General features: G+C 35.7%; 1 protein-coding gene and 1 long non-coding RNA gene across 11 annotated transcripts in view; one reads left to right on the top strand and one right to left on the bottom strand.

The window, feature by feature from the left end:
• The window catches only part of LOC143239937 (forkhead box protein P4-like), a 79,663-nt gene extending 57,441 nt beyond the window's left edge, over positions 1-22,222 (bottom strand). For 2 of the 7 annotated variants that reach the window (XM_076481610.1, XM_076481611.1), the window contains exon 1: positions 22,082-22,222. In XM_076481610.1, the coding sequence (XP_076337725.1) occupies positions 22,082-22,099 (18 nt within the window). In that variant the 5' untranslated portion in view covers positions 22,100-22,222. Of the gene's footprint in view, positions 1-22,033 lie in introns of all 7 variants that reach the window. The other 5 variants (XM_076481607.1, XM_076481608.1, XR_013021442.1 and 2 more) reach the window with 4 other exon arrangements.
• Positions 1-25,675, top strand: part of LOC143239938 (uncharacterized) — a 106,786-nt gene that overhangs the window by 60,251 nt on the left and 20,860 nt on the right. Inside the window, exon 1 of one of the 4 annotated variants that reach the window (XR_013021447.1) lies at positions 1,713-1,733. The exons of 2 other annotated variants lie outside the window; for them this stretch is intronic. This is a non-coding gene — a long non-coding RNA (uncharacterized LOC143239938). Of the gene's footprint in view, positions 1-1,712; positions 1,734-21,555; positions 21,578-25,675 lie in introns of those variants that run through there. One more of the 4 variants, XR_013021446.1, reaches the window with a different exon arrangement.

Below are 25,675 nucleotides of genomic sequence, written 5' to 3'. Positions count from 1 at the left end.
TCTCTAGAATGTCATTGATTGCTGTAGCATTGAGATTTCCCTTCACTGGAATTAAATAGCCTAGCCCAAACCATGAAAAGCAGCCCCAAATCATTATTCCTTCTCCACAAAACTTTACAGTTGGTACTATGCATTCAGACATGTAGCGTTCTCCTGGCATCCGCCAAACCGATATTCATCCGTCAGACTGCCAGATAGTGAAGCGTGATTCATCACTCCAGAGAGCGTGTTTCCACTGCTCCAGAGTCCAATGGTAGAGTGCTTTACACCACTCCAACTGACTCTAGGCATTGCGCATGGTGATCTTAGGCTTGTGTGGGGCTGCTCGGCCATGGATACCCTTTTCATGAAGTTCCCGACGAGCAGTTATTGTGCTGATGTCGCTTCCAGAGGCAGTTTGGAACTCTGTAATGAGTGTTGCAACTGTGTAGAGATGATTTTTACGCGCTTCAGCACTCGGCGGTTCCGTTCTGGTTGAGGTGTTATTGCTCCTAGACGTTTCCACTTCACAATCACAGCACTTACTGATGACCGGGACAGCTCTAGCAGGGCAGAAATTCGACGAACTGACTTGTTGGAAAGGTGGTATCCTACAACAGTACCACGTTGAAAGTCACTGAGCTTTTCAGTACGACCCATTCTACTGATCAAAGCATCGGTTGTATTTGTAGTAAAACATTGTTTGATGTTTATGAAAAAAACGGACTCAAAATGCCATCATATCGCTACAGTGTTTTCACATTTGACGAAATAATTGAACTTGTGCAAACTAAAGATTATCTTAGTTCTGAACCTGAATTATGTGCTGATGATTCTGTGCGTGATATGACTGAAAAACGGTACGTGATTAAATGGTTAACTATTGTTTACCAGAACATTTCCCGTAATCATTTAGTGACCGTACTGATTATCTGACTCCAAATACAACCTAGGCCAATCAATTCTTAATCAAAATTTAATTATAGAAATCTGTATTCTGTCTTTAAATAGATCAATGTATTCGTGGAATCATGTGATCTATTCGCCTATGCTAATGATCCATGGTCGATTTATACAGTTCAACGTAGTATGTGAAGTCATTTTATGTTTTTAGAGTATTTGATCAGATTGTACTAGGTGTTCCCGAATATGGCCGCTAGTAAACTTCTCAGTTTCACTTGAATCTCGTACTCGGTAAATGCTAACCTAAAAGGGGGCGCAAGTTTAGTGCGTATGTAATTATTAATAATAAATATTGTGCTTTTTTCTTTCAAGGAAAGCTTAGTATTTATTATTCCAATAAAGGGAGGGACCGCTTTTCTCGAACTATACTACTTGGCGCTATATGAATTAGAAACCTACAAATAAATGTTTGTCAAAATGTAATAAGCCAGATCACATGACTAATTCTATTTGTTGTATGTATTATTTTGCACAGTTTCATCTACGTACGTCACGCACTCCATTTAGAGAGTATAACCTCAATATTATAATCGTAGTTTTGTGACAATAACAATAGGAACATGACAACATAATTTCAGCTGTAGGCGTTTATACCACACGGTTTTGTAGCAACGTAATTACGCAGCTCTGTAGGTGTGCATTGTTATCTGAAAACAGAAACAAATAAATACGGGAAAACGAATTTAACTATACAGTGAATTCGTGAATGTTTACCAACAAAAATATTGTTAACAACAAGGGTATCCAACAGAAAATTCGAATCCCTTTAAGTTTCTTGTTCGTTTTCTAAGGTATTTATTTATGACTTATGCAGTTTTTAAGTTTGTTACATAGAAATAGCTTTATTAATTTATGATTTACGAGTTTAATTTTTTAGTTAGTGTACATTTAAGCAAATGTCATTAACAATAACTATGAAATGTTCTAAAAAGTATTAAAACTTTTACTCTACTCATTATAGTCTACAAGATTTCCTAGAGAGTGCATTATATTTTATTTAAAAATTTAATGTATTATAAATAAATACATCAGTAAACATTGAGGCCTGGCATGGCCCGGTGGTTAAAACAGTTGACTCGTAAACCAAGGGTCTCGGGTTCGAATCTCCTTTACACCAAACATGCTCACCCCTTCAGCCATGGGGCGTTATAATGTGACGGTCAATCCCACTATTCGTTGATAAAAGAGTAGCCCAAGAGATGACGGTGGGTGGTGACGAGTAGCTGCCTTCCCTCTACACACCTAAATTAGGGACGGCTAGCGCAGATATTCCTCGTGTAGCGTTGCGCGAAATTCAAAAAACAAAAGTAAACATTCGAACCAGCGACCCTCAGATAACAAGTCGTGTGCCTTAACCACCTGGCGATGCTGGGCCTGGAAATCCGGTTTCTAGTGGAAAGAGTCCATAAACATACCACTTGCTATCGTGGGCGTTAAAAATGTAGAATTATAAAATAATTACAAAATATAATACATTGGGTATGTTATCAACATCAGAGGATGATTATACAAAATTAAAACATATTACTTTACCTAAATCATATGTTTATAAAATATTAAGTAGAATTGGTAATGATATATGGAATTAACAGAAAAAGTTTGTTTTTTTGAATTTCACACAAAGCTACTCGAGGGCTATCTGTGCTAGCCGTCCCAAATTTAGCAGTGTAAGACTAGAGAGAAGGCAGCTAGTCATTACCCCCACCACCAACTCTTGGGCTACTCTTTTACCAACGAATAGTGGGATTGACCGTCACATTATAACACCCCCACGGCTGGGAGGGCGAGCATGTTTGGCGCGACGGGGATGCGAACCCGCGACCTGCAGATTACGAGTCGCACGCCTTAACACGCTTGGCCATGCCGGGCCTAAAGTAATAAGTCAATGTACGAAACAGAAGCTAATAAGCTTGGAAATTCATAAATTCATGAAGTTAAAAAGAATATATTTAAAGAAAATTATTTGTATCAATCACAAAAATTTTATAATAATATTCTAAATAAAATCAAATTACTATTTAATGGTATATATATAAACTATTATTTAGTAAATAATAATTTATATATATATATATACCATTAAATCAGTGGTTCTTAACCTTTTTCAGTGTTTGCACCCCTTTCAAATCCGTAATCATTTCTCGCACCCCCTGGAAACTTAAATATAAAAAAAGCTAAAAATATAAAGCATACTCTTATGTAAAAATATAGATTTGCTTTAATTATTCATGGGCATCCTCGCACCCCTTGGGAATCATCTTCGCACCCCCTAGGGGTGCGGGCACCCCTGGTTAAGAACCCCTGCATTAAATGGTGATTTGATTTGATTTAGAATATTATTATAAAATAGTGATTTCAAACAATATACCTTTATCCATTTTTATAAAGTTTTTAAATAAAAGTTCATGTGCAATTGTATCTAAAGCTTTTGCTGTGTACAATAAAGATCAGTTGTTATCACTTTTCAAAATATGATTTCATTTATTAATAACCATACAATTCTTGCTTGTTGCATATGGACTTTTAATATTTCTAATTGTAATTGTTCAGAAGTCTCTGTACTGTGTTAATGGAGCGAATCTTTCACTCGGCATGGCCAGGTTGGTTGAGGCGTTCGACTCCAGATCTGATGGTTGACGGTTCAAATCCCCATCACACCAAACATGCTCGCCCTTTCAGCCGTGGGGGCGTTATAATATTACGTTCAATCCCATTATTCGTTGGTAAAAGAGTAGCCCAAGAGTTGGCAATAGGTGATGATGACTTGTTTCCTTCCTTCTAGTCTTACACTGCTCAATTATGGACGGCTAGCGCAGATAGCCTTTGTGTAGTTTTGCGCGAAATTCAAAAACAAACAAACAAACAAAGTTAATAGTCACCTTATGCAGTGCACTTTGCCTATTGTTATTTTTCTTATATCTAAATTGAGAAAAATATTTATTGATAATTAACATTTTATTAATCTGTAACTACTTTTTGGGCATTTCAAATAACATACACTGTCTCCTTAATATTTGTTTAATTGACAGCACATTTTAAAAAATTCTGGAAAAAATTCATTTTCTCATTGACATATTAAGTAAATACGTTATAACTGTTATTAATTTATTAGTTTTATGATTTAAATTTCCATTTTAATTTTTTCCTGTAACATTTTTATTTCAGATAATTTATCATTTTTATCGCTTCATCTTCGTAAGTTGGTGTTCAGCACATTAAATTTAGGGCCCGGCTTGGCCAAACGTGTTAAGGCGTTCGACTTGTAATCCGAGGGTCGCGGGTTCGATATGCTCGTCCTTTCAGCCGTGGGGGCGTTATAACGTTACGGTGAATCCCACTATTCGTTGGTGAAAGAGTTGGTGGTGGGTGGTGATGACTAGCTGCCTTCCTTCTAGTCTTACACTGCTAAATTAGGGACGGCTAGCGCAGATAGCCCTTGAGTAGCTTTGCGCGAAATTCAAACAAACATTAACTTTGTATTATTTAATTTTTTTACATTGTATTATACTTAACTGGTCTAAATTTAAACAAAACAATTTTCTTGCATTACATTTACTAATAGTATTATCTACTTAAACACTTTCAACCTGTATTGAATGTTTTGATTTTCTTCCAGTATTTTCATTAAATATATTCTGTTGTTTTTCTGTGTTTGTTTTACCATCAAATTTTAGTTTACTTTTAGTAATTTTTTATTTATTTATTTTATAAGGATACTTACATGCTTTCTCTAACTTTTAAATTTAACTAATTCAGTATGGTTTGGCATTTTCCTTTTTTTCTCTATTGGATAAATGGATAGGTGGTTATGGCGCTTGACTCGCAGTCTGAGGTTCGCAGCTACGAATCACGGTCACGTCAAACATGCTCGCCCTTTCAGCTGTTGGGGACGTTATAATGTAACAGTCACTCCCACTACTTGTTGGTAAAAGAGTAGCCCAAGAGTTGGTTGTAGGTGTGATGAGTAGCTGGTTTTCATCTATTCTCACCCTGCTAAATTAGGGATGGCTAGCGCAGATAGCCCTCATGTAGCTTTGCTTGAAATTCAAAACAAACAAAAACTATTAAATTAAATAAAGAACACTTGCCCAAGTCTAAATTATTCAAAACAACGTATAACGTTGAATTGTTGCACAATAAATTAGATTTACTAACACACTCTCATCAGGACTCTTGACTCAGTCGTAAATTAGTGGACTAATAATGCTAAAAGTGTGGTTTGCGTGGCTTTATGCTTTATTCCAAACAAACTGGTAATGAAGGCGTAGAAAACCATGGTAACATGAAGTCTATTTATTCAGAGTTGGGCCCGATTTTTAATAAATCTAATTCATTATATAACAATTCAACGTTTTCAATTTGTTACTGATATTTTACTCTTGTAGAATTGGATTTGGTCAAATCGTTTCAACATGGCGGCTACCTGCAGGTATTGCAGATTTTCTGTATTCTAATATTAGCAATAGATAACAAACTGCACTTGCAAATGAAACCTTAATTATAATCTGAATGGACGTGATAAGGATTTTTATTATTTTGTGTCTACTTAGAAAGCACATTTTCACAGTTATTTGATCTAAAACTTTCGGATTTAAACGTATCCACAGAAAGCACAGACAACAGCAGAATCTCGAAATCACTATCAGCCATGGTGCTGGAACAGAAACCAAATAAACTAATTACTCGAAACCTGTTCCTGCTGCACAAAGCTTTCGTCCTGCAGAAGGAGAGCCTTCTATTCAAAAGCAATCGAGTTTTGGGTAATTTTTTGAAATTCACTGTACATTTACTATAATACTAAGTGAAACACAGCAACAAAGATAGTGAAACATAATAACCTCAAACAGTTCCTCTGAACAACAGTTCCTTATTCAAACTTCGACCTACGAGTGTTGTGTGTACAAACCTTAATAAAGCTGATCATAATACTAACTGAAACACAGTAACAAAGATAGTGAAATACAATAACCTCAGACAGTTCTTCTGAACAATACTTCGTTATTCAAACTTCGACCTACGAGTGTTGCGTATAAAAACCTTAATAAGGCTGACTCAGTGTAGCTCATTCATTAAAGACATAACATACGATTCAAATGTACGTATTTCCATTAGATGGCTCTTAACAGTCATTTCCTATTTACTTAATTACACCAGCTGTGTATTATATTAAGTCTCATGCGTAGTAAAATAAATACAAAATAATAAGCATCATCCTGCTTACACTGCAGAAAGCTTATTTGATCTATTAACATTACTCAAAAACATTACTTTTCCCTAATTGCCCGACTAGTCGAAAATAATATTCAAAGTTTTTCGTCCCCTAAATGCCCTCCAGTAGCACAGTAGTATGTCTCCAGACTTATACACCTAGAAACCAGGTTTCATTACTCGTGGGGGGCAGAGCACTGATAGCCCTTTATGCTTAATAACAAACAAACGTCCCGTAACAACGATAACAACAACAAAGGTATTTTTTTTTCCTTGTCTAATAACGAACCCAACAGTTAAACTATTTCTGCTGCTCTATTGTTGTACGTTTACTTAGATTACTTGCAATCACCTTCGTAATTTATATTTACGTAATAAAATAATGATGTTGAACCTTTTTACGAGGTTTGGTTGGTGCGTAAGTAATATTAAAAAAAAAAAAAGAGAAACTATTTTATTGAACCCAAAGTTTAAACAGCTTTCATTGATCATCTACTAGAGGGCAACACTGTCTAAGGTAGAACAGAAAATTACTTTCAATATCCCCGGATTGTCTGTAGGCCACACACTACTACTTTTCATTTAAGGAAAAGAAGATAAAAAGGTGTTGCAAAGTATACGAGTATTGCGTTTACTCAACTGTAGTGCGTGTTCGGTACATAATTCTATCAATCATCTGGATAAAGAACAGGAAATAGTGCACAGTTTAGACTGTCAATATCACGACTTGCTTATTCATTTGTTGGATTTTGAAAAAAAATTACATGAAGGCTATCTGCTAATTCTCAAATGATAGAATAAACGTTAGGTAGCTATTCATTAGCATCCACCGCCAATTCTTGAGCTACTCTTGTCCGACTGAATAATGAGATTTGACCATCACCCTTATAATGTCGCCATAGCCACAAAGAGCAGAGCATATTTGTGGGGACGGTAATGAGTCACACGCAAGCTACGGAACATCAGCACCACAGTTGCGTACGCTAACCATAGGTCTACGTTCTGGGTGGGGTTTAATGGTTAGAGTGCGAAGTGGAAAGTCCAGGATTTGAGCCGCGATATGGTATTGAACGTTATTCGTACTTTCAGCTGTGGGAGCGTAATAATTGTGACAGTCAATCTTGTTATTGTATAAAGAATTGTGCTCCCTCTAGTGAGCAGCTCAACTCTCAGTTAGGGATAGCTATATCTTAATTTTAAGGGTATTTAACATGGCCGTTTAGCTCATGAGTGCATAATACTACATGCGTTGAAATACAAATTCCATTACCCGTACATATATGAGGTAAAGCAATGGTCACCTCAACTACGTTGACAGTATTTACAGCTTAGTATTTCGGTGACGAGTGAACATTTCAAGCGTGAGTGGTAATATTTCATTTACATACAACAACTAATATAATAAATTGACTATTTATTTAATTTACTAAACTTCTTCCGCAAGCTTCAGAACATATAACGCTAGAGTTCACTTTTCAGTTCCTGAGCAGCCATTGAAAAATATCGAAATGCTTGACGTCACAATTTTATACAGTTTATTTTACTTTCAATGATGAATAAGAAAAGATAAAGTTTCAGCGATTACGAGTCGCACGTCTTAACCCACCTGGCCATGCCGGGCCCTGGGAGTTAGTTAATGTGACTCCTCTTTTGAAGGAAGGTGAAAAAATTGTCCCAGTAATTAGAGAACCATTAGTCTTACATCAATTGTAGGAAACGTTTTGAAAAGTCTGTTAAAAGATGCTTCGGAAGGTCATTTAACAATGTTTAAAATTTTATTGGATAGTCAACATAGTTTCGCTATGGGAAAACCTTGCCTTGCAAGTGTTTTAACATTCTTTGAAAATATTACTGCTTATGTAATTATAATGAGCCTATTCTGTTGAGCAACATATTTCAGCTCTTGGCTTCTGAGGAACTTTTGAAGGGAAGAAAAACAAAACGTTCAGAGAAGGATGTTAAGGAGGTCATAATTGTAGGTGATTCCTTGATAAGGATAGAATTGTCTGTGGGGTAAATAGGGAACAAAGAAACAGAGTAAGCTACCCAGGGGCACAGGTGGAGGATATAATAAAGGGGGCTAGCAAGATGCAGTTTTTGTGGTGCATGTGAGGAAAGATAGATCAAAAGAGCTAATTAATAAGTACAAGGGGTTGATATAGGCATTTAAAGAAGAAGAGCATGACTTAATTTTGTCTGGGGTATTGCCGAGAATTAATTGTAAGGACGAAGTTATAAGTAGGTCACTAGGATTGGGTTAGTATGTAAGGAAGAGAAGATAGGTTGGTTGGACTTGTGGGATCGGTTTATTAGAAGAAAGATGTTGTTTTTTTTGGAATGAGAGGTTTACATTTAAATATAGTAGGAGCTGGCTTGTTTACTAAAGCTATTAACTCAGCTTTAAGGGAAGTTTTAAACTAGGACTAGACAGTGGTGAAGGCTAGGATAGCTTAAATGCAAAAAGAATAAGAAACAGAGAAATATTTAACATAGGAAATGAGTATAGAACTAGGTATAAGGATAAGCGTAAGTGTTACTATTATAGTGCTAGAAGTATAAGAAATAAAATAGATGACTTTATAACACTGGTAGGAATTGAAGATTTTATTGTAACGAAATTAACCGAAACATGGTTAAACTTAAATTATTTTGATGACAGAAAATTATTTGAAATACAGGGTTACAGACCATTTAATAGGGATAGAGTGTTGAAGAATGGGGAGGTGTAGCTTTATATATAAAATGAGAGTTACATCCTGTTGAAGATGAGAATATTAGACATAATACTAAGGAGACTGAATCCATTTGGATTTCTATTAATGGATATCAAAGGATAAAGCTCTTAATAGGAATTTGTTACAAATCACCAGATGAAACTGATGAAATGAATGAGAAACTTTACAATGAGATTAAGATTTTAACTGTTAATGAAGTCAAAAATATTGGTGATTTTAATTTAAAGCTTATTTATAGACTGGGAAATGCTAGAGTCAAACCATGAAGGATAAAATTTTTTGGAAACTATTCGGGATGGCTTTCTTCACCAATTAGTCAAGGAATCCACTAGTTACAATATATTTTAGATTTATTGTTAACTTGTGATATAGAAATGATCGAGAGGATGGAAACTGGAAAACATCTGGATGCATGTGATCATTGCTCTATTAAGTTCGATGTTTTGCTGCACATGGAGATAAGAAATAATATTTTGGATACAAATTTTGAAGAGATACAACAAGAACTATCTGTTGTGAATTTGGCAACTGAGTTGTTTGGAGACACTAATCAGATGTGGAAATTTTTTAAGATAAAGTTTTAAATAATCAAGGTAAACATATTTCTTATAAAAAGGATAGAGTAACTGCAAGTAAAAAACTAGGGTGGCTAACAAAGAATTTAAGAGATAAAAGTAAAGGAAAGCATCACAAATTTAAAATTTTAAATTGACTGGTATAACAGGAGACTTAGAAGATTATAGAAGGTCAAGAAAGTTGGTGAAACAGGAAATTAGGACATCAAAAACAATATATAAGAAAAGATTAGCTGAAAATGTAAAAAAATTAACTGTAAGGATTTCCTTGAATATATTAAGGGTGATCTAAATGTTAAGATGATGTAGGACTCTTGAAGGTTAATAAAGGAAGGTTAGTATCTGAAGATTATGAGATGGCTGGGTTATTATATTTTGCTTTTTCTTCAGTTTTTACTAACGAAGATTTAAGCAGTATTCTATATCTTGAACAGACAATAAATGAAAACGAGATCAAACAAGATGAATGCATTAATTCTGAGTTGGTTAAGAAAAAATGAGAAAATTTAGAGAACAATAAAATTCCTGGGGAGGTAAAATTTTCCCTTGGTGAAACCATGTTGACTATCCAATAAAATTCTAAACTTTATTAAATCATTTTACAAAGTATTTTAACAGGCTTTCCAAAATTTTTCCATAACCGATTTAAGACTAATGAGTCTATAATTACTCATATATTTTTTATTATCTCACTTGAAAATAAGAATTACAGTAGCTAACTTATAATACTCTTGTGACTGCCCACTACTCAAGGACTGACAAAAAATAGTAGTACATGGTTCACAGATCTAGTCTTTAACGTTCTTCAAAACCATTGTGTATGTAGATGAGGGTGTAAGTTTGGTGTCTCTAGATTTTCTGAAAGCATCTAACAATCTGTTACATAAAAGGCTAGTATAAAAATATTTCTATAAGTGTGGAGGATAAGTTAACAAATTGGATAGAAGAGTGACTAGATGAAAGAAAGCGTAGGGAGGTTACAAATACTCTTTTCGAATTATATTAATGACACAGATGAAAGAAAGCGTAGGGAGGTTACAAATACTCTTTTCGAATTATATCAATGACACAGATGAAAGAATGGTTGATAAAATACTTAAAATTACAGATGATGTCAAGGTCTTGGGTACTGCTAGCTGTGAAAAGTATACTGCTGCTTTACAAAAGTATTTAGATAATTTATTGAGGTGGTCAAATAAATGGCAGATGGGTTTTAACTGTAATAAATTTAAGATAATGCATGTATGTTATCATAATTTTAATTGTAAGTATAATTTTGATGGAAAACCTTAACAGCGTCATCAAAGAAAGGGATCCTGTTGTAATACTCGATCCATCTCTAAAGTAGTGTGTTATTGCCAGTGATAAGACAAATAAGATTTTAGGTTATATCTACAAAAATATTTATTACAAATTTAAAGAGATTATGATTTCTTTGTACGGGTTATTGGTTAGACCACATTTGGGATATAATATTTAGTCTTGGACTCTTCACCTAAGGAAAAACATCGTGTTGTTGAGAAAAGATTGCTAGAATCATGCCTAGGATGAAGGAATTATCATATAAGGAGAGACCAAAACCTCTAAAATTGTTTTTTCTTCAAGAAAGAAGAATCAGAGAATCTGATAGAGATTTTTAACATTGTAAAGGGAATTAAAACTGTTGATGCATCATCGTTTTTCGCATTTGACATTGAGAATAACAACACTAGGAAACAGAAATCTATATTTTGGTGCGGAAGGAGTCATCTTCAGTTAAGTTTGTTTAGAATTTCGCGCAAAGCTACTCGAGGGCTATCTGCGCTAGTCGTCACTCATTTAGCAGTGTAAGACCAGAGGGAAGGCAGCTAGTCATCACAACCCACTGCCAACTTTTGGGCTACTCTTTTTCCAACGAATAGTGGGATTGAACGTCACGTATAACGCCCCCACCGCTGAAAGGGCGAGAATGTTTAGTGCGACCGGGATTCGAACTCGCGACCCTCAGATTACGAATCGAACGCCTTAACACACCTGGCCATGCCGGGCCACTTCTTTAGTTAAGACTGTTTTATTTTTCTAAGAGGTTGGTTGGCCTGTAGAATGAGTTGCCTGCACATGTTGTAAAGGCAGTAAGTTTAAATGAGTTTAAGAAAAAGCTTAATAAATATATGAATGATAAGGGATGGCTTTGGAATGTTTGTGAATTTTTTAACATAATTTAGTTTAGACTGTGAAACCTTCGAGAAGAACAAACAGGCTTCACGTTGACCCCTAACTTTATCTTAAATACAGAAAATTATTGTTTATTGTTGTGTTAACAAGTATTGTAAAATGTTATTTACTGTTCTACACTGATCTCACCGTTAACAAATACTGTATTATTTATTGTTTGTTTTTGTTTTGAATTTCGCGCAAAGCTACTCGAGGGCTATCTGCGCTAGCCGCCCCTAATTTAGCAGTGTAAGACCAGAGGGAAGGCAGCTAGTTATCACCACCCACCGCCAACTCTTGGGCTACTCTTTTACCAACGAGTAGTGGGATTGACCGTCACATTATAACGCCCCCACGGCTGAAAGGGCGAGCATGTTTATTGATGTACATTGATGTGTGATAACAAGTGCTCTAAAGTATTATCTGTACTTTTATTGGTACTTCTGTTAAATACTGTATTGTGTATTGTTTGACACTGATGACCATGTTAACAAGTGCTTTAAAGTAGTTTTTATTGTTCTATACTTGTCTCTGTTAAGAATTGTTATAAAGTATTGTTGATTGTTGTACACTGATGTCCCTGCCAACAAGTGGTGTAAAGTATTGTATATTGATGTCTCTTAAATACTGTATTCTGTATTGTTCTTTAATGATGTCAATTTTAATAATCGCTGTAAATTAATATAGATGTTTCTACACTTACATCCTTTATAAAATGACTTATTTTATGTCTTTTTTACAACTACATCCAATGTTAACGTTAGCTGTACAATAATTATACACTTATATTTTTAAAAACAGTATTTTTTATCGTGACTGTTGAAATTCAAAAACCAATTTTCAGTCTCGTTTGTTGTAAGCATTTGAATTTAATCTTTGTTTTCCTAGTCCTGTCTCCACTCATGTCATGTACTAAAACCAGGACATGAATAGCTTGTTGTGGTTTTTCTTTCCCCTGCTTATTTTTCTTATTGATTGAATAAACAAAAGTTTAAAGACTGTGACTGTAATCATTGACGAATGCTCTGTCAGTGCAATTTTCAGGATTGTTACTACCAAATAAAACCGCCGAAGAACTGTACTAAGTGCTTGTGGCACTCTATCGAATAGAGAACAGTTCTTTATGACGTTGTTACTATTAACATTTCAGCGCAAAGATATACAATTCAGTAACAAAGATTTGTCCACTGAGATGGAATCTAAAAACTAAAGTTTAGCTTTGTAAATCTGTAAGCTTACTGTAAATCTACTACCGGAGATTTTTGTGCTTCAGTCAATAACTGTAAAATATTGGTTCCATTCACACATATTTTTTATAGCCGGGTTTTCTTTATTCAGATTGACATATTCTGATAAATACTGGAATACTTTACAAAACTGTTTACAGGAATTCACCAAGCATCAACTAGCTTACCACAAGAGGGGCAGGATATTCAGGTTGAAAGGTTTTTAATTTATGTAGTCACAGGCCAAAGGCACTTATATAAGCAAATTGTTGCCATATATTTCGTTTACACCCCTGTTATCACATTTACTAAGATAGCTCACCGGGTGAGAAAATCGATTAACTGACAAAAATACAGCGGAAATTAAGAGTTGAGAATAGCAATGAAATAAAATCAGTGATTTAAAAGTAGTTGATAATACACATTACATTCTAAACAGAAATAAAATTACATCAAATAACCGAACTTAAACCACATCTAAACTAAACAAAAAAATAATACGGGAACATACGATCATCCGTAACCTTAACACTTCTAACGGAGAAAAAACGATAAGACAGAAGTCACAATCCACATCATTTCAGTAGTTGATCAGTCACCAATTAGATTACAAAATTGGGAATTCTTCATGGGTTTTGTGACTGTAACACGATGAACTCGCTCTCAGGAAGAACAAGCAATAACCCAGATCGATTCAAGGAGTAAGTAACATTAGATCTAAGTTAGCACGTGACGTAGACCGGATTTATCGGGTTCTGAATTAGAACTCCTGATGTTACAGGGGGTAAAAGGTAGAGCGCAGTTAGCACATATGGCAAACTGGATTTACCGGGTTATAAAGTAGAACTCAAAAGTACAATATACAAATTTTATATCTGTGTTAAATATATATATATATATATATACACACACACACACACATAATAATAATGGGATATAGACATACCATGCTTCATGTGGTCCTAAAATTTACCTATGTTGACTTTGGCAATAAAAGTATTAAGAACGTCTCCTTCTGAGATTGTCCTACCAGTACCATTCTTCATCCCTTTGAGATAAGGGGGCATTCAGGGACTATTAATTTTCAATGTAAGATATGTTGTGGTGTGGTACAGAATTGAGTGGATTCTTAAAAGCTTGTGCACTCTCTCGCTCACAGGTCAAGACTCCAGTTGTCCAGTGGTATGTCTGAGGACTAATAGCGCCAAAAATTGAGTTTTGGTACCCATGATGGATTCATTTTGTCGCTTTGCGCTTAACAACAAACAAATTCATGAGTCGATTCATACACAAACAATGGATTATTTGGACTATAATATTGAGTGCATCAAGTTGAAAGATGTAGTGACATTAGGCAGTTAAATGTGGAGGTAGTGCATTATACAGAAAGATAAAACTCAACTGATTTGTGTAAAAGTTTAGAAGAAGTGTCAGGAATTTGACACAACCAAAAGCGAATTTAATCAAAAATGAAAAACAAAAGTATAGAACTCAGGTAAATGTAACCTGAAATTCCATTTCTCCCGAATGTATACATTCCAACACGAGCCCACGACCAGCTTTTCACACAACAAGGGTAGAAACTGAATTATGGAAATGGTACAGTTAGAACAACAAGCTCGCGCCATCTTGGTAGCAATTGATCTCAACATGGATAATAAAGGTTCAGCAGTTGACACGTGAATCAACTGATAAAACACTGCTTAACTGATTCACTGTACCCTGAACCGGAAACAACCTGACAGACTTTTGAATAGGTGTAGAAAACATCCGTTGGTTATTAGGAACACTATCATGTCGAACGTGTTGAAACAAGAAACAGTAATCTTGGTTTGAGTAACAAGAAACGTACTGCTAACATAACCTTATATGACGTTGCTAAAAGGAATATCAAACGTGCCGTTAACATTACCCTATACGACATCAACAAAAGAAACAACAAATGCACAATTAACACAAACCTGTCCTCCGGGGGGACAGCGGTAAATTTATGGATTTAGGAGGCTAAAATCTGGGGTCTGATTCCCTGCAACAGACACAGTAGGTAACCTAGCGTAGCTTTGTTCAAAAACAAACACAAACCTATATGAAGTAAATGAAAACATAAAAACAAAAACGCAATACTGTTCTCTTTTGTATTATATATTGTGTTATTAGTAGGTTTTGTGTGTTAAATAGATTTGAGATTTTTTTTTTAATACAGTTAATTTACTGTTAACACAATAAACAGTACAAAAGTGAACTGTGTTACATTTTCTTTTTATGTAGGCTTAGTTTCGTATTCAGCTTTATCTCTGTATCTATTATTCATGTTATCTTTCTCACGCGATCTCATGTAACTTGATAAAACCTGGTTGTCTTTTCTAAGTCAGCTGTACGAGAATTAGCAGTAGAAGATAAGTGTCACGCACATCAAGTGAATACTCGTATCGTGGATAAAACCTTTTGAAAAGAATGACAATTTTGAGATTGTGAATTTGAAACTAGTAATACCTAGAATACAGAACTAACGGTTTGGCTTCAAAAAGGAACCTGTCTAGTTTTTGTTTTATTAGAGCATTCTGAATTTAGGCAGATGTAGATATATGTGGTACACATACGCGTATGTATACGTATATATTAAAGTGTACTAGAAACTACCAGTAAATGTTCCCAAGAAAAGATAAGCACGCGTCATGCTGTTCAGACCCTTGTTCTTGGAGACTTATTTTCATGCTTTTTTTGTCAGTTTCCAAATAAATTGTACATCCAATTCTGAAACTTCTTACCTCCTCAATCACCTGTTAGTACGAAAATTCAAACATAGATACATTTGAACGATTCTAATATATTCATATCAGTTTAAATATAAATGTGTCTCTATTTCTGAGAACTCTCCCCAAATTCTTTTAACCCCATGCAGGGACTCAATTTTGACAGTTTTCAAAATGTGAATTTCGATTGTTTTGAACAGCTTCTTACACTTTGCTTAATAGTATAGAAAGAAATCGGTTTATTAATATTTCATGCCCCCCCCCCCCAAAAAAAATCCCAACTAAATCCCATTTCTGGAGCTCAACACAACTCGTAAAAAAACTGTTCGTTTAAATTCCTTGAACTTCAAGGGCTAATTGATGATGTTTCAAGCTTTCTCAAAATCTCTGAAATTAGTTTAAAACAAAATATAGATACAGATATAAGGCATTTGATGTATAATCTATAAATATTGTCTTTACTGGGCTTTCATCTGTACATCTGGGTTCTATGAGAGTTTTTGGTTGGAGAAGAAACGGAATGATTTATTGGAGAATCTCCAACAATCCTATATATATATATATATACATGTTGCAGTTTGGATTTACCCAATATTAAAATATTTCCGTGTACACGAAATTGTTCCATATTTATTGGATCATCGTCTTTTCTGTATCTGATATTAAGATGATCTTCGGGCTCCGGTTGAATTCTTCACCAGGTGGCAGAAGAAGACTATAAAACATAGTCTTGTTCTCTGTCCTAGTCTCACTTGGCCATATAACTGCACAATAAAATTCGATCCTCTCTGCATTTATCGCCTGTGCGCTTCAAATATCGAAAAATAGAATCCCCTTGTTTAAAACTTTCGAAATATTCTACAGTGCTGGTTCATTGGTTGTTTTCCTAGCTGCTCAAAAGATATTCGGATATCTTCCGAGTACAATAGCATCCGGATATTTCGGTTGCCAGGCAACAGATGTGAAACGGTTCATTGAAGCATTATGGATAGTCAGTAGAGTAGTTAAATTTTGGGGAACGTGAGGTTTGTGAACTTCTCTACTGATCAATATCGTGGTGAAAGTTCGTAAAATATTTTGTTGGGTAAACTTCGTGGATCTCGGTGTAGCTTGTAAGAGAGACTTCCGCTGCAAATTAAATACTATAAATGGCGTTAGGATGAAGAAACACAACCCAGAGAACCGATAATGGCATACAATAAAAAATACCATATAATATGATTCTCTAAGTCAGGAAAATTACCGTTTAATAAAATATATTATTTAAATTACGCTATCTCATCATCCTCCCAGTTACTTACTTACAGATTAGAACCAACCAAGGTAGAAAATCAGATTATCTTCCCAGTTACTTACAGATTATAACCAACCAATGTAGAATATCAGATCATCCTTCCACTTACTTACTTACAGACTAGAGCCAGCCAATGTAGAAAATCAGATTGTCTTCCTAGTTACTTGCAGATTATAACCAACTAATATAGAATATCAGATCACTCTCCAAGTTATCTACTTACAATTTTGAGCTAACTAATTTCGAAATAGCAGCCAGTTTCCAAAATTGGTGTGTGTGGCTGCTTGCTTCTGGTGAGGTATGGTGAAGGTTAAAGTTCATATGCTTGACAGACAACCCAAAATAAGCATCTTTTTTAAACAAAAAATGAACAAACGCCATTCCTTTTTTCCTGCTAATAGCTTTTCCCAAATATGAATTTTATATATTCGAAATCCAACGTTTCAGCTACTTGGTAAGACACCGTTCATTTATTTGATTTTACCTTTGTCCAGATTCATCACGTTCCTACTGGAATCAATGACTCTGCAATAAACCCTTGTTTAGTAAACAGTTTTTTTTGTGTGTGTGTGGTTCCTCTAACCTTGAAAAACTGTCGAGAAGTCCGAAGACATCTGTGTCCAACATTTCAGACATTCCTAGGTTCTTCAGAAAGACAGTTACAAAGTAACATGACAACATCAGATTTTACTGAAAATAGAAACGTATTCACTATGCGAAACATAGTGTTAAAAAACACGCACTCTTTCATTATTTTAACATATGCAACAACCGGATATCTCCAAGGGACGCATGCGCAGAGCGACTGACCACATGTGTCCTTGTACGTATGCCGAAGGAGTTTATTTAAACACTTGAAAATTACAAAACGCGCAGTTGTTTTATGCTTTCATCACAAACATATGTTTACATAACAACACGTACTTGAGTACGGGTAAAACTCTGGCGTCACTGTTGAAACGTTTCGCTTGAAAGAAACTAATCAACTTTAAAAACAAGGGAATGAGTTCGACAGGACCAGCGATTATACTCTTTTTAAGACAAAGTTTCTTGCTAGGAAAGTTTCACGAATGTCACGAAAATAAAAGAATTTTATCGAAATTGTCTGATTCAAAAACTAGAGTAGCGTTTACATAATATGTAGTGGGAAGTTGGCATTACTCTTATTACAGCGCATCCACTGCTCCTTAAATTGGAGTGCATTTATGGGGCACCGAGGCGCAAACTGTGAATTCTCGAATTTACATCCAAGGCACGCTGAGCACTGAGACTCGTTCAGTCCTTGTTTTTCAATACAACTTCTCAGCAAAATTAAGCGTGTTGTATGTTAATTTTCAGTGGTCATCTTTTCATGAACAAGATTGTGTGTATTCGGTTGGCCTCATGCTTATGTATATTCTATGATAATATATGTAATACTCATCTTTTCATGAACACAGTTGTGTGTATTTAATAAAATAAAATGTTCGCTTCCGAGATGCGAACCTTGGTTCCATAGTCCGACTCATTGACCACTAGGTTTTGTCTTTTTAGTAGAATTATCGAAAATACGTGGGCATTTACGGTTTGTTTTGAATTTCGCGCAAAGCTACACGAGGGCTATCTGAGCTAGTCGTCCCTAATTTAGCAATGTAAGACTAGAAGGAAAGAAGCTAATCATCACCACGCACCGCCAACTCCTGGGCTACTCTTTTACCAACAAATAATGGAATTGACCGAACATCATAACGCCCCTACGACTGAAAGGTGTTTGGTGTGACGCGGATTCGAACCCGCGACCCTCAGATTACGGGACATTTACGGACAATTGTTCAACGACATTGATTAAAATGTTAACTTTTGCTTCGTTCATTTAGATAATTGCCTGATATGCAAGGGATTTATACGAGCACATACGTGGTTTACATCCTATAGAAACAAACATTTTCCAAAACCACCAACCATAGCCATAGTGTTAGTTAAACAACCTTAATAACATGCTTTTAGATTACTTTTGTTTAAATAAACTTTTTTTTTGCTGTTCTTTCTCAATATAACAAAATATCTATGTTGAAATAACCTTGTAGTGTAACGATTTTTGTAATAACAAGATAAGTCATTGAAACTATCAAAGCAGAGTTCTATTGCTAGCGATATAGCTAACAGAAGTTAAGAGTATAGTTATACACATCTTCATTATAAACCTTATTGGTTAATTATCTCTACACCGTTCCTTAATTAGACCTCACTTGGACTAATGTATGCAATTATTATATCTAAATACATGCCCCCTGCTAGTACAGCGGTATGTCTCCGGATTTACAACGCTCAAATCAGGGGTTCGATTCCTCTCGGTGGGCTGAGCAGATAGCCCTTTGTGGCTTTGCTATACGAAAAACACACACAAACACACACATCTAAATACATATCACTACTTAGGCCTCATGTGGAGTATCGTGTACGCTTATTATCTCTACACAGATCAATAGTTACACCTCACCTGGAAAACTGTGTACAGTTATTATCTCTATATACAAATAACTAGTTAAGCTTTATTTAGAAAACTGTGTACAGTTTTGGTCTCTTGTGTAAAAAATGCTACTGACTTATGGGAAATGATTCCGATAAAGTCTACTGGAATGATTCTGGATGGAAGAGTTAATTTATACGAATAAATTAATGTCTGATTTTGAACTAATTGAGAAAAGAAAGGTGAAAGGTAAGAGGTGATGTTATTGAAACATATCAGGTTACCCGAGTAATCGGTAGAATAACAGCCTCTGATTACTAATTCCTTTGTGCTAAATTCTGAAGATGACAAGATACAAGTTTAAGGTTTAGAAAAGAGAGGCTACATCTAGTATCCAGTTTAGGGAGTAGTTTATCAAACAGATAAATATATAAAAAAATGCTTTTGGTGCTTAAGGGAAAAACAGGTGAAAATGAAAGGTGAATTAAACTTTTTACTTTTCTCAAATACAGCCGTAAAAGATTGCGTGAACCTTTGTTTTCCCTGTTATATATATATATAGTACATAATAAACATGTTTAATATCATTTAACTCTCGTGAAAAGACAAGATGTATTTGTTTAATTTTGCACAATGGTACGTTAAGGGTATCTGCGCTAGTTGTCCCTAGTTTAATAGTGAAAGACTACAGAGAATGTAAGTAGTCAATATCACCCACCGCCAACTTGAGGCTCATCTTTTGGATTTAGTAGTTAGATTTCATTAGGACTTAAATGATTCTGCGGTAACGGGACCCGAACCACGGAACCACAGCTCGCTTCTTTAACACAGTCAACTTTATCATATTTTTAAACACATTTTTCTAAGCAGTTTATACACCAATTTTCTCGTGAGTTCGTGACTTTGTTGGTTATAGTAACAGAAAAAAGTAAAACAAAAATTATCTCCAATATTGCAATTAGTTTCTCTAATTACTGTTCAGGTTTCAGTATTTCGAAAACGAGGAATTTCACGGTTGTTATTTTTCTCATTTACCTTTGTACATTGAATGTTACAACAGTTGAAAAACACAAAATTACTCAATACAATGTAATATGTGGACCAAACCCTGTTGATAGTGAAAAGTGTGTAAACAAGTAGCGATTTTGTAACCCTATCTTCATCAACTTTCTTCAAACGATATTTTTTTAAATAACGCGCAATTTAAATCACTATTCACAACAAAAGAAAATCATCAGACGAAACACAGTTCTGTTACCCATGACGTCACTCAATCTAAAAGTTTTTCAAAGACAAAGAAGTATTTCAAGATTTGGAAAACGATCATTTGGGAAGGGCAAGTTTATGACAGAAACAAATGCAACTTTTTAGTACTCGTACAAACTTGCACAACTGGAGACAATGTTGCTAATAAAATCAAAACTGTCATGAAATACATTGAGAATCAGGGTCATTGAGGCCTCATGATATTAATTACTAACTGAGGGTATTTAGGTTTTAAAATATCACTTCATAGCGAATTGAGAATGTTATAGATATTACATGTCACCACGTGGTGACTTAGAACAATACATGCCATACACTGAGTGAGTATGTTGAAGGCTCTGTGTAAGTAATAAACGATCACATATTAAGTTTTCGGTAAAGCTATAAAAAGTTATAAGTTCAGGTGTAAAACAGATGATAATACAACACAATATGTATGGTAAAAATCGCCCTTGTGACACCCACAAAGCTTTTTGCACAACATGGTGAATGCATGTAAGTACTACTGACTGTGACTATAAAACTAAGTTTTGTTTTTAATCTAATCATATTCCTTATTTTTGCTATAATTTAAACAGTTTCACTAAATAATTCAGACAAATAAATTAGTCATAGCAAAGCTTCGTATTAATCAAATTCTATAAAAATATAGGTTCACTGTGGTGAGTGAAAGACCAATTACAACATTCTACATATAGAGTCTAGGGTAGACAAGGGTCCTTTCCTAAAGTACGTGACGTAATAGTAGAAAAGAGCTTCCAAACCAGCTTCAACCCAGGACAAAACTACCCGCACTCTCCGCTTAATACTCTCATTATGTTTCTGCGTGACCCGCTCGTGTTGCCTGACGTCATAGTTGAATAGAAGAAAGCCCTACACCTCAGGTTTTACCAGGTGACACAGAAAAAAATTCACGTTGTCTACTCTGAAAAAGTTGTGAGTGCTACGATGAAGTTTAATTTTATATATCGCTTGAAATTTACTGGTTTTATAAACCAAACTGTTCTCTGTGGGTTCGAGCTGTAACTTTTATATATAAATCTGTTTCAGTTTTTCTTTGTTCTTGTTGTTCTATGAGGGAAAATGTTCAAATCATTTAGTTTTCGCCGAATATGAAATATCAAATGGTGCGCTTATCCGAACATATTCATCCGTTGTGAGTCGAAGTCACATTGATTTCTGTACGGTCACAATAGTTGTAACCTTGAGTGAGACTCCGCCAGTAACACTGGCAATGGCGCACTACCCCAAGAATGAACATTGTTGTCCCACATAAGACGAGGAACACGATAAGCACGTTAGCTACCTAGTGTATGCAGCACATGCGCTTTCTCTGCTAGAGCGCACGCGAGATCTGCGTGCTTCCGTTAAGGAGTAGAAAAGTGAACCTACCTCCATTCCATCTATCTTCACAGCCAAATTAACCGTTGTCACGCTTACCTCTTGTCCATTTTCCATCGCAGCAAGGTTAACCGTTGTCACGCTTCGTCAATCGCACATGAACAGAACACTAGACTCGACGCTCGCACTCAGTAAACACGAACGTGAGGATGTATACTGCCCTCTAGTAGAAGCTACAGCAACCAAACTAGGTGTGAAGATCGTACTGGAAACTCTTTCCGCCAATTAGCCAACTATTAATTGTTTTCTTCTGCGCTCTAACACGCTCTTATTTCGCCTGACGTCACATCTACCGGCTTACTAAACATTCGCTCCAATAAATTTCGATTAGCCTGTTTACGGGCGCAAGTTACAAAACAAAGAAGGAACAGAAAGGAATCAGTATTAACGCGACAGCTGTTTTATAAGATGGGATTATTTTGAATGGTTAACAAAATGTTAGCTTACGGTTGTTTATATTTGACTAAATTTCTCATTCAATCATTTTTCTCTGATTGTAATCTCTTCGATGACTCGGCGGTAAGTTTGGAGGTTTAAGGAGCAAAAAAGTTTGGAATCGATCCCTGTGATGGGCACGGAGTACATAGCCTATTGTGCAGTTTTGCATTATAAAACAAAAATAGTGGATAACATATTTCAGTTGATAATATTATGTTACAGTGATTTTTGAACCAGAATATCTGACGGATAACGCTTTACAGTTACTATAACAACTGCATACATAAACAGATCGTAACAATTAAATTAAGGCTATAAATTGCACAAATACATTCAGACATCAGTCGTGTTTGTGTGTAAAATACAGTTTCATTAAGTCTATAACGTCACTTCCTCTTGTTTACTCGACTAAGTTTCTTTAAAACTTCATATTTACGTGTTTTTGACATTTACGTATAGTTATATTTTGCTGCTACAGTCAGCCAATAAGTAGCATCTACGTAAAGTGATTGTCTGTCACTCTTATAACGCATATACAGCTTAAAATGCGGAAAAACGTTTGTGCTATCGCAAGGATTTGAACTCGGGTCTCTACTACAGTAATAGAAGAGAAATTTAAAATTTTACACCCGAATATATATTACTAGTCGATTACCCGTGGCACCATTGCATTAGATCCGCGTGTGACGTATTCATGACGTTATATCTGCATCCTGAGAATTGAGAAAAATAAAGTTCTTCGTGACTGGAAACGGAGGCGAAATCGGAAAATCGTGACTTCGCCCCTATTGCACATCTCCATGCACACAGGATACAAATTTCGTGTCGTTATAGGTTGCATATCACGTAATAAAAATGTTTTTCCAGTATCACATAAGCAAAAGTTCCATTACAGTATGATTTTATTTTACGTATAGATGATGCCTTTGAAAGAAAATTCTTAGCTTACTATGCTGTCATTCTTTTTTCCGTAAACAGTAGACAATGGGAGTCCCAGTATTGTCAAAGCAAAGAACTTACAACAGACTGAGTGAAATCATTCATATTTAAAAGATTGACGGCAGTATTAGTGGGATTAATTGCAATGTTTGTTTGTTTATCACTCCTGTGCACAAGAAATTCATGGGCCCCTTAACAACTAGACCCCTTCCGTGGCTCAGTGGTAAGAAAAAGGGAAATAACACACAATTCAGAGTTTGAACCCTGTAATGGGCACAACAAGAATAGTCTGATGTGTGATTTATGCTTAACAGTTTGCCAAAATAATTTTTCTTCAAGACAATAGGTAATTCTGGGGCTGAAGACCTAACGATCCATCTAGTAGTTTCGAGCAAGAACTCCCATATTCCAGCTAGAACTAGACAGTTGGATCATTCAGTAATTGAAGATTCGTCCAGGAAACAGTGTGTGTGTGTTTTCTTATAGCAAAGCTACATCGGGTATCTGCTGAGTCTACCGAGGGGAATCGAACCCCTGATTTTAGCGTTATAAATCCGTAGACTTACCGCTGTACAAGCGGGGGACCACACAAGTAACACTTCCCTGAAAACACACTGACTGATTCACTCTTTCGGCTAGAAAACAACTCTCTGTTTTGTTAACTCTAACTTTTCTTTACAATGCACTGTGCAAACGTACTGATCTTACTGAATGGCTCACTATATTTATATCTAATCCTTGTTCTAGATATATCGCAAACTTACTAGATCTTAACAACATCTGCATCAACAAAAAAACAAAAAAAATACAACTTATCATTCTGTTTGATTTCAAACAGAGCTGAGGTGGTAATAACGAATTACCTACACATGCATGAGTACAGCAATCAAGGTCACAGGTACCAACTAAGAACAAAGTGCAATAAACTATGTCATTATGGCCCGATCCCTTAAACACTGTTTCTTAGCCTCGCCAGTCACCAGTTGGTTTTACTTCTGCATGGACTTTTATTTAGGTTTAGGTAAAAAAAAAAGATAACACCCGGATGTATTCGTAAGCTCTCACGGATTTATATCATCATTTAAAAATACCAAAGTCGAAAGAACGGAATCTAGTGTTTCTGCTGTTATTAGTTAGAATCTGGATGACACGGAGTAGGGTTAAGGTTTTTAACTCTTAGTACAAACAGCAGAGCTCAGCTTCCATTGTATTTTTTAAAAAAAATGTTTTCTTAAGCTACATATTCAACAAGTTGTTTGTGTGTCGTGTCTTTGTCGATTTCAGCGACTCTAAAAACATATGGGCCATACAAAAAGAAAATTAACACAACTACCATTAATACTGCCCTTCCCTCCTGTGACACAGCGCTATGTCTGAGGACTTACAACGGTAGAAGTCGGATTTCGATGCCCGTGGTGCGCAGAACACATACGAGGGCTGTTCAAAAAATACGCGGACTGACGTCATAAAACAAAATGTACTTTATTTAGAAGTTACAGGTTTGGGACCCCTTCAAAGTACTCTCCTCCCTAACGCACACACTTATCCCAACGGTGTTTCCACTTGTTGAAACAGTCCTGGTACGCTTCTTTTGTAATGTCCTCCAGCTCCTTCGTCGCATTTGCCTTAATCTCGGGAATCGTCTCAAATCTTCTTCCTTTCAAGGGTCTTTTGAGTTTGGGGAACAAGAAAAACTCGCAAGGAGCAAGGTCAGGTGAGTAGGGGAGGGGGAAAGAACAGTGATCGAGTGTTTGGCCAAAAACTCACGAGTTCTGAGGGTTGAATTTTGAAGCAACGCGGTGCATCTTCAATTTTTCGGTCAAAATCTCGTAACAAGATCCAACTGATATCCCACACTCTTCAGCAAGCTTCCTGACAGTCAGATGTCGATTTGCCCGCACCAGGGTGTTGATTTTGTCGACGTGTGGGTCGTCAGTTGACGTGGAAGGACGTCCAGGACGCTCATCATCTTCAATGGACTGTCGACCATCCTTAAAACGTTCATGCCACTTGAAACATGCCGTACGCTTCATAGCAACATCACCGTAAGCCGTGTTAAGCATAGCAAAAGTTTCAGTCGCAGATTTTCCAAGTTTAACACAAAATTTCACAGCAAGTCGTTGCTCCTTCAGGTCATTCATTCTGAAATCCTCCAAACGAAAAAATCGCACTTCACTTAAAATCGCGTAGCTAATACACAAATGAAGATATCTGCAATCGGGAAATGGCGTCGTAATTAGCTGATCTGTGCGAACC

Source organism: Tachypleus tridentatus, chromosome 13 (assembly GCF_004210375.1).
Source record: "Tachypleus tridentatus isolate NWPU-2018 chromosome 13, ASM421037v1, whole genome shotgun sequence".
In the NCBI taxonomy this organism is placed as follows: domain Eukaryota; kingdom Metazoa; phylum Arthropoda; class Merostomata; order Xiphosura; family Limulidae; genus Tachypleus; species Tachypleus tridentatus.
The sequence above is the reverse complement of the archived record's forward strand: the minus strand, read 5'-3'. Positions and strand labels throughout refer to the sequence as shown.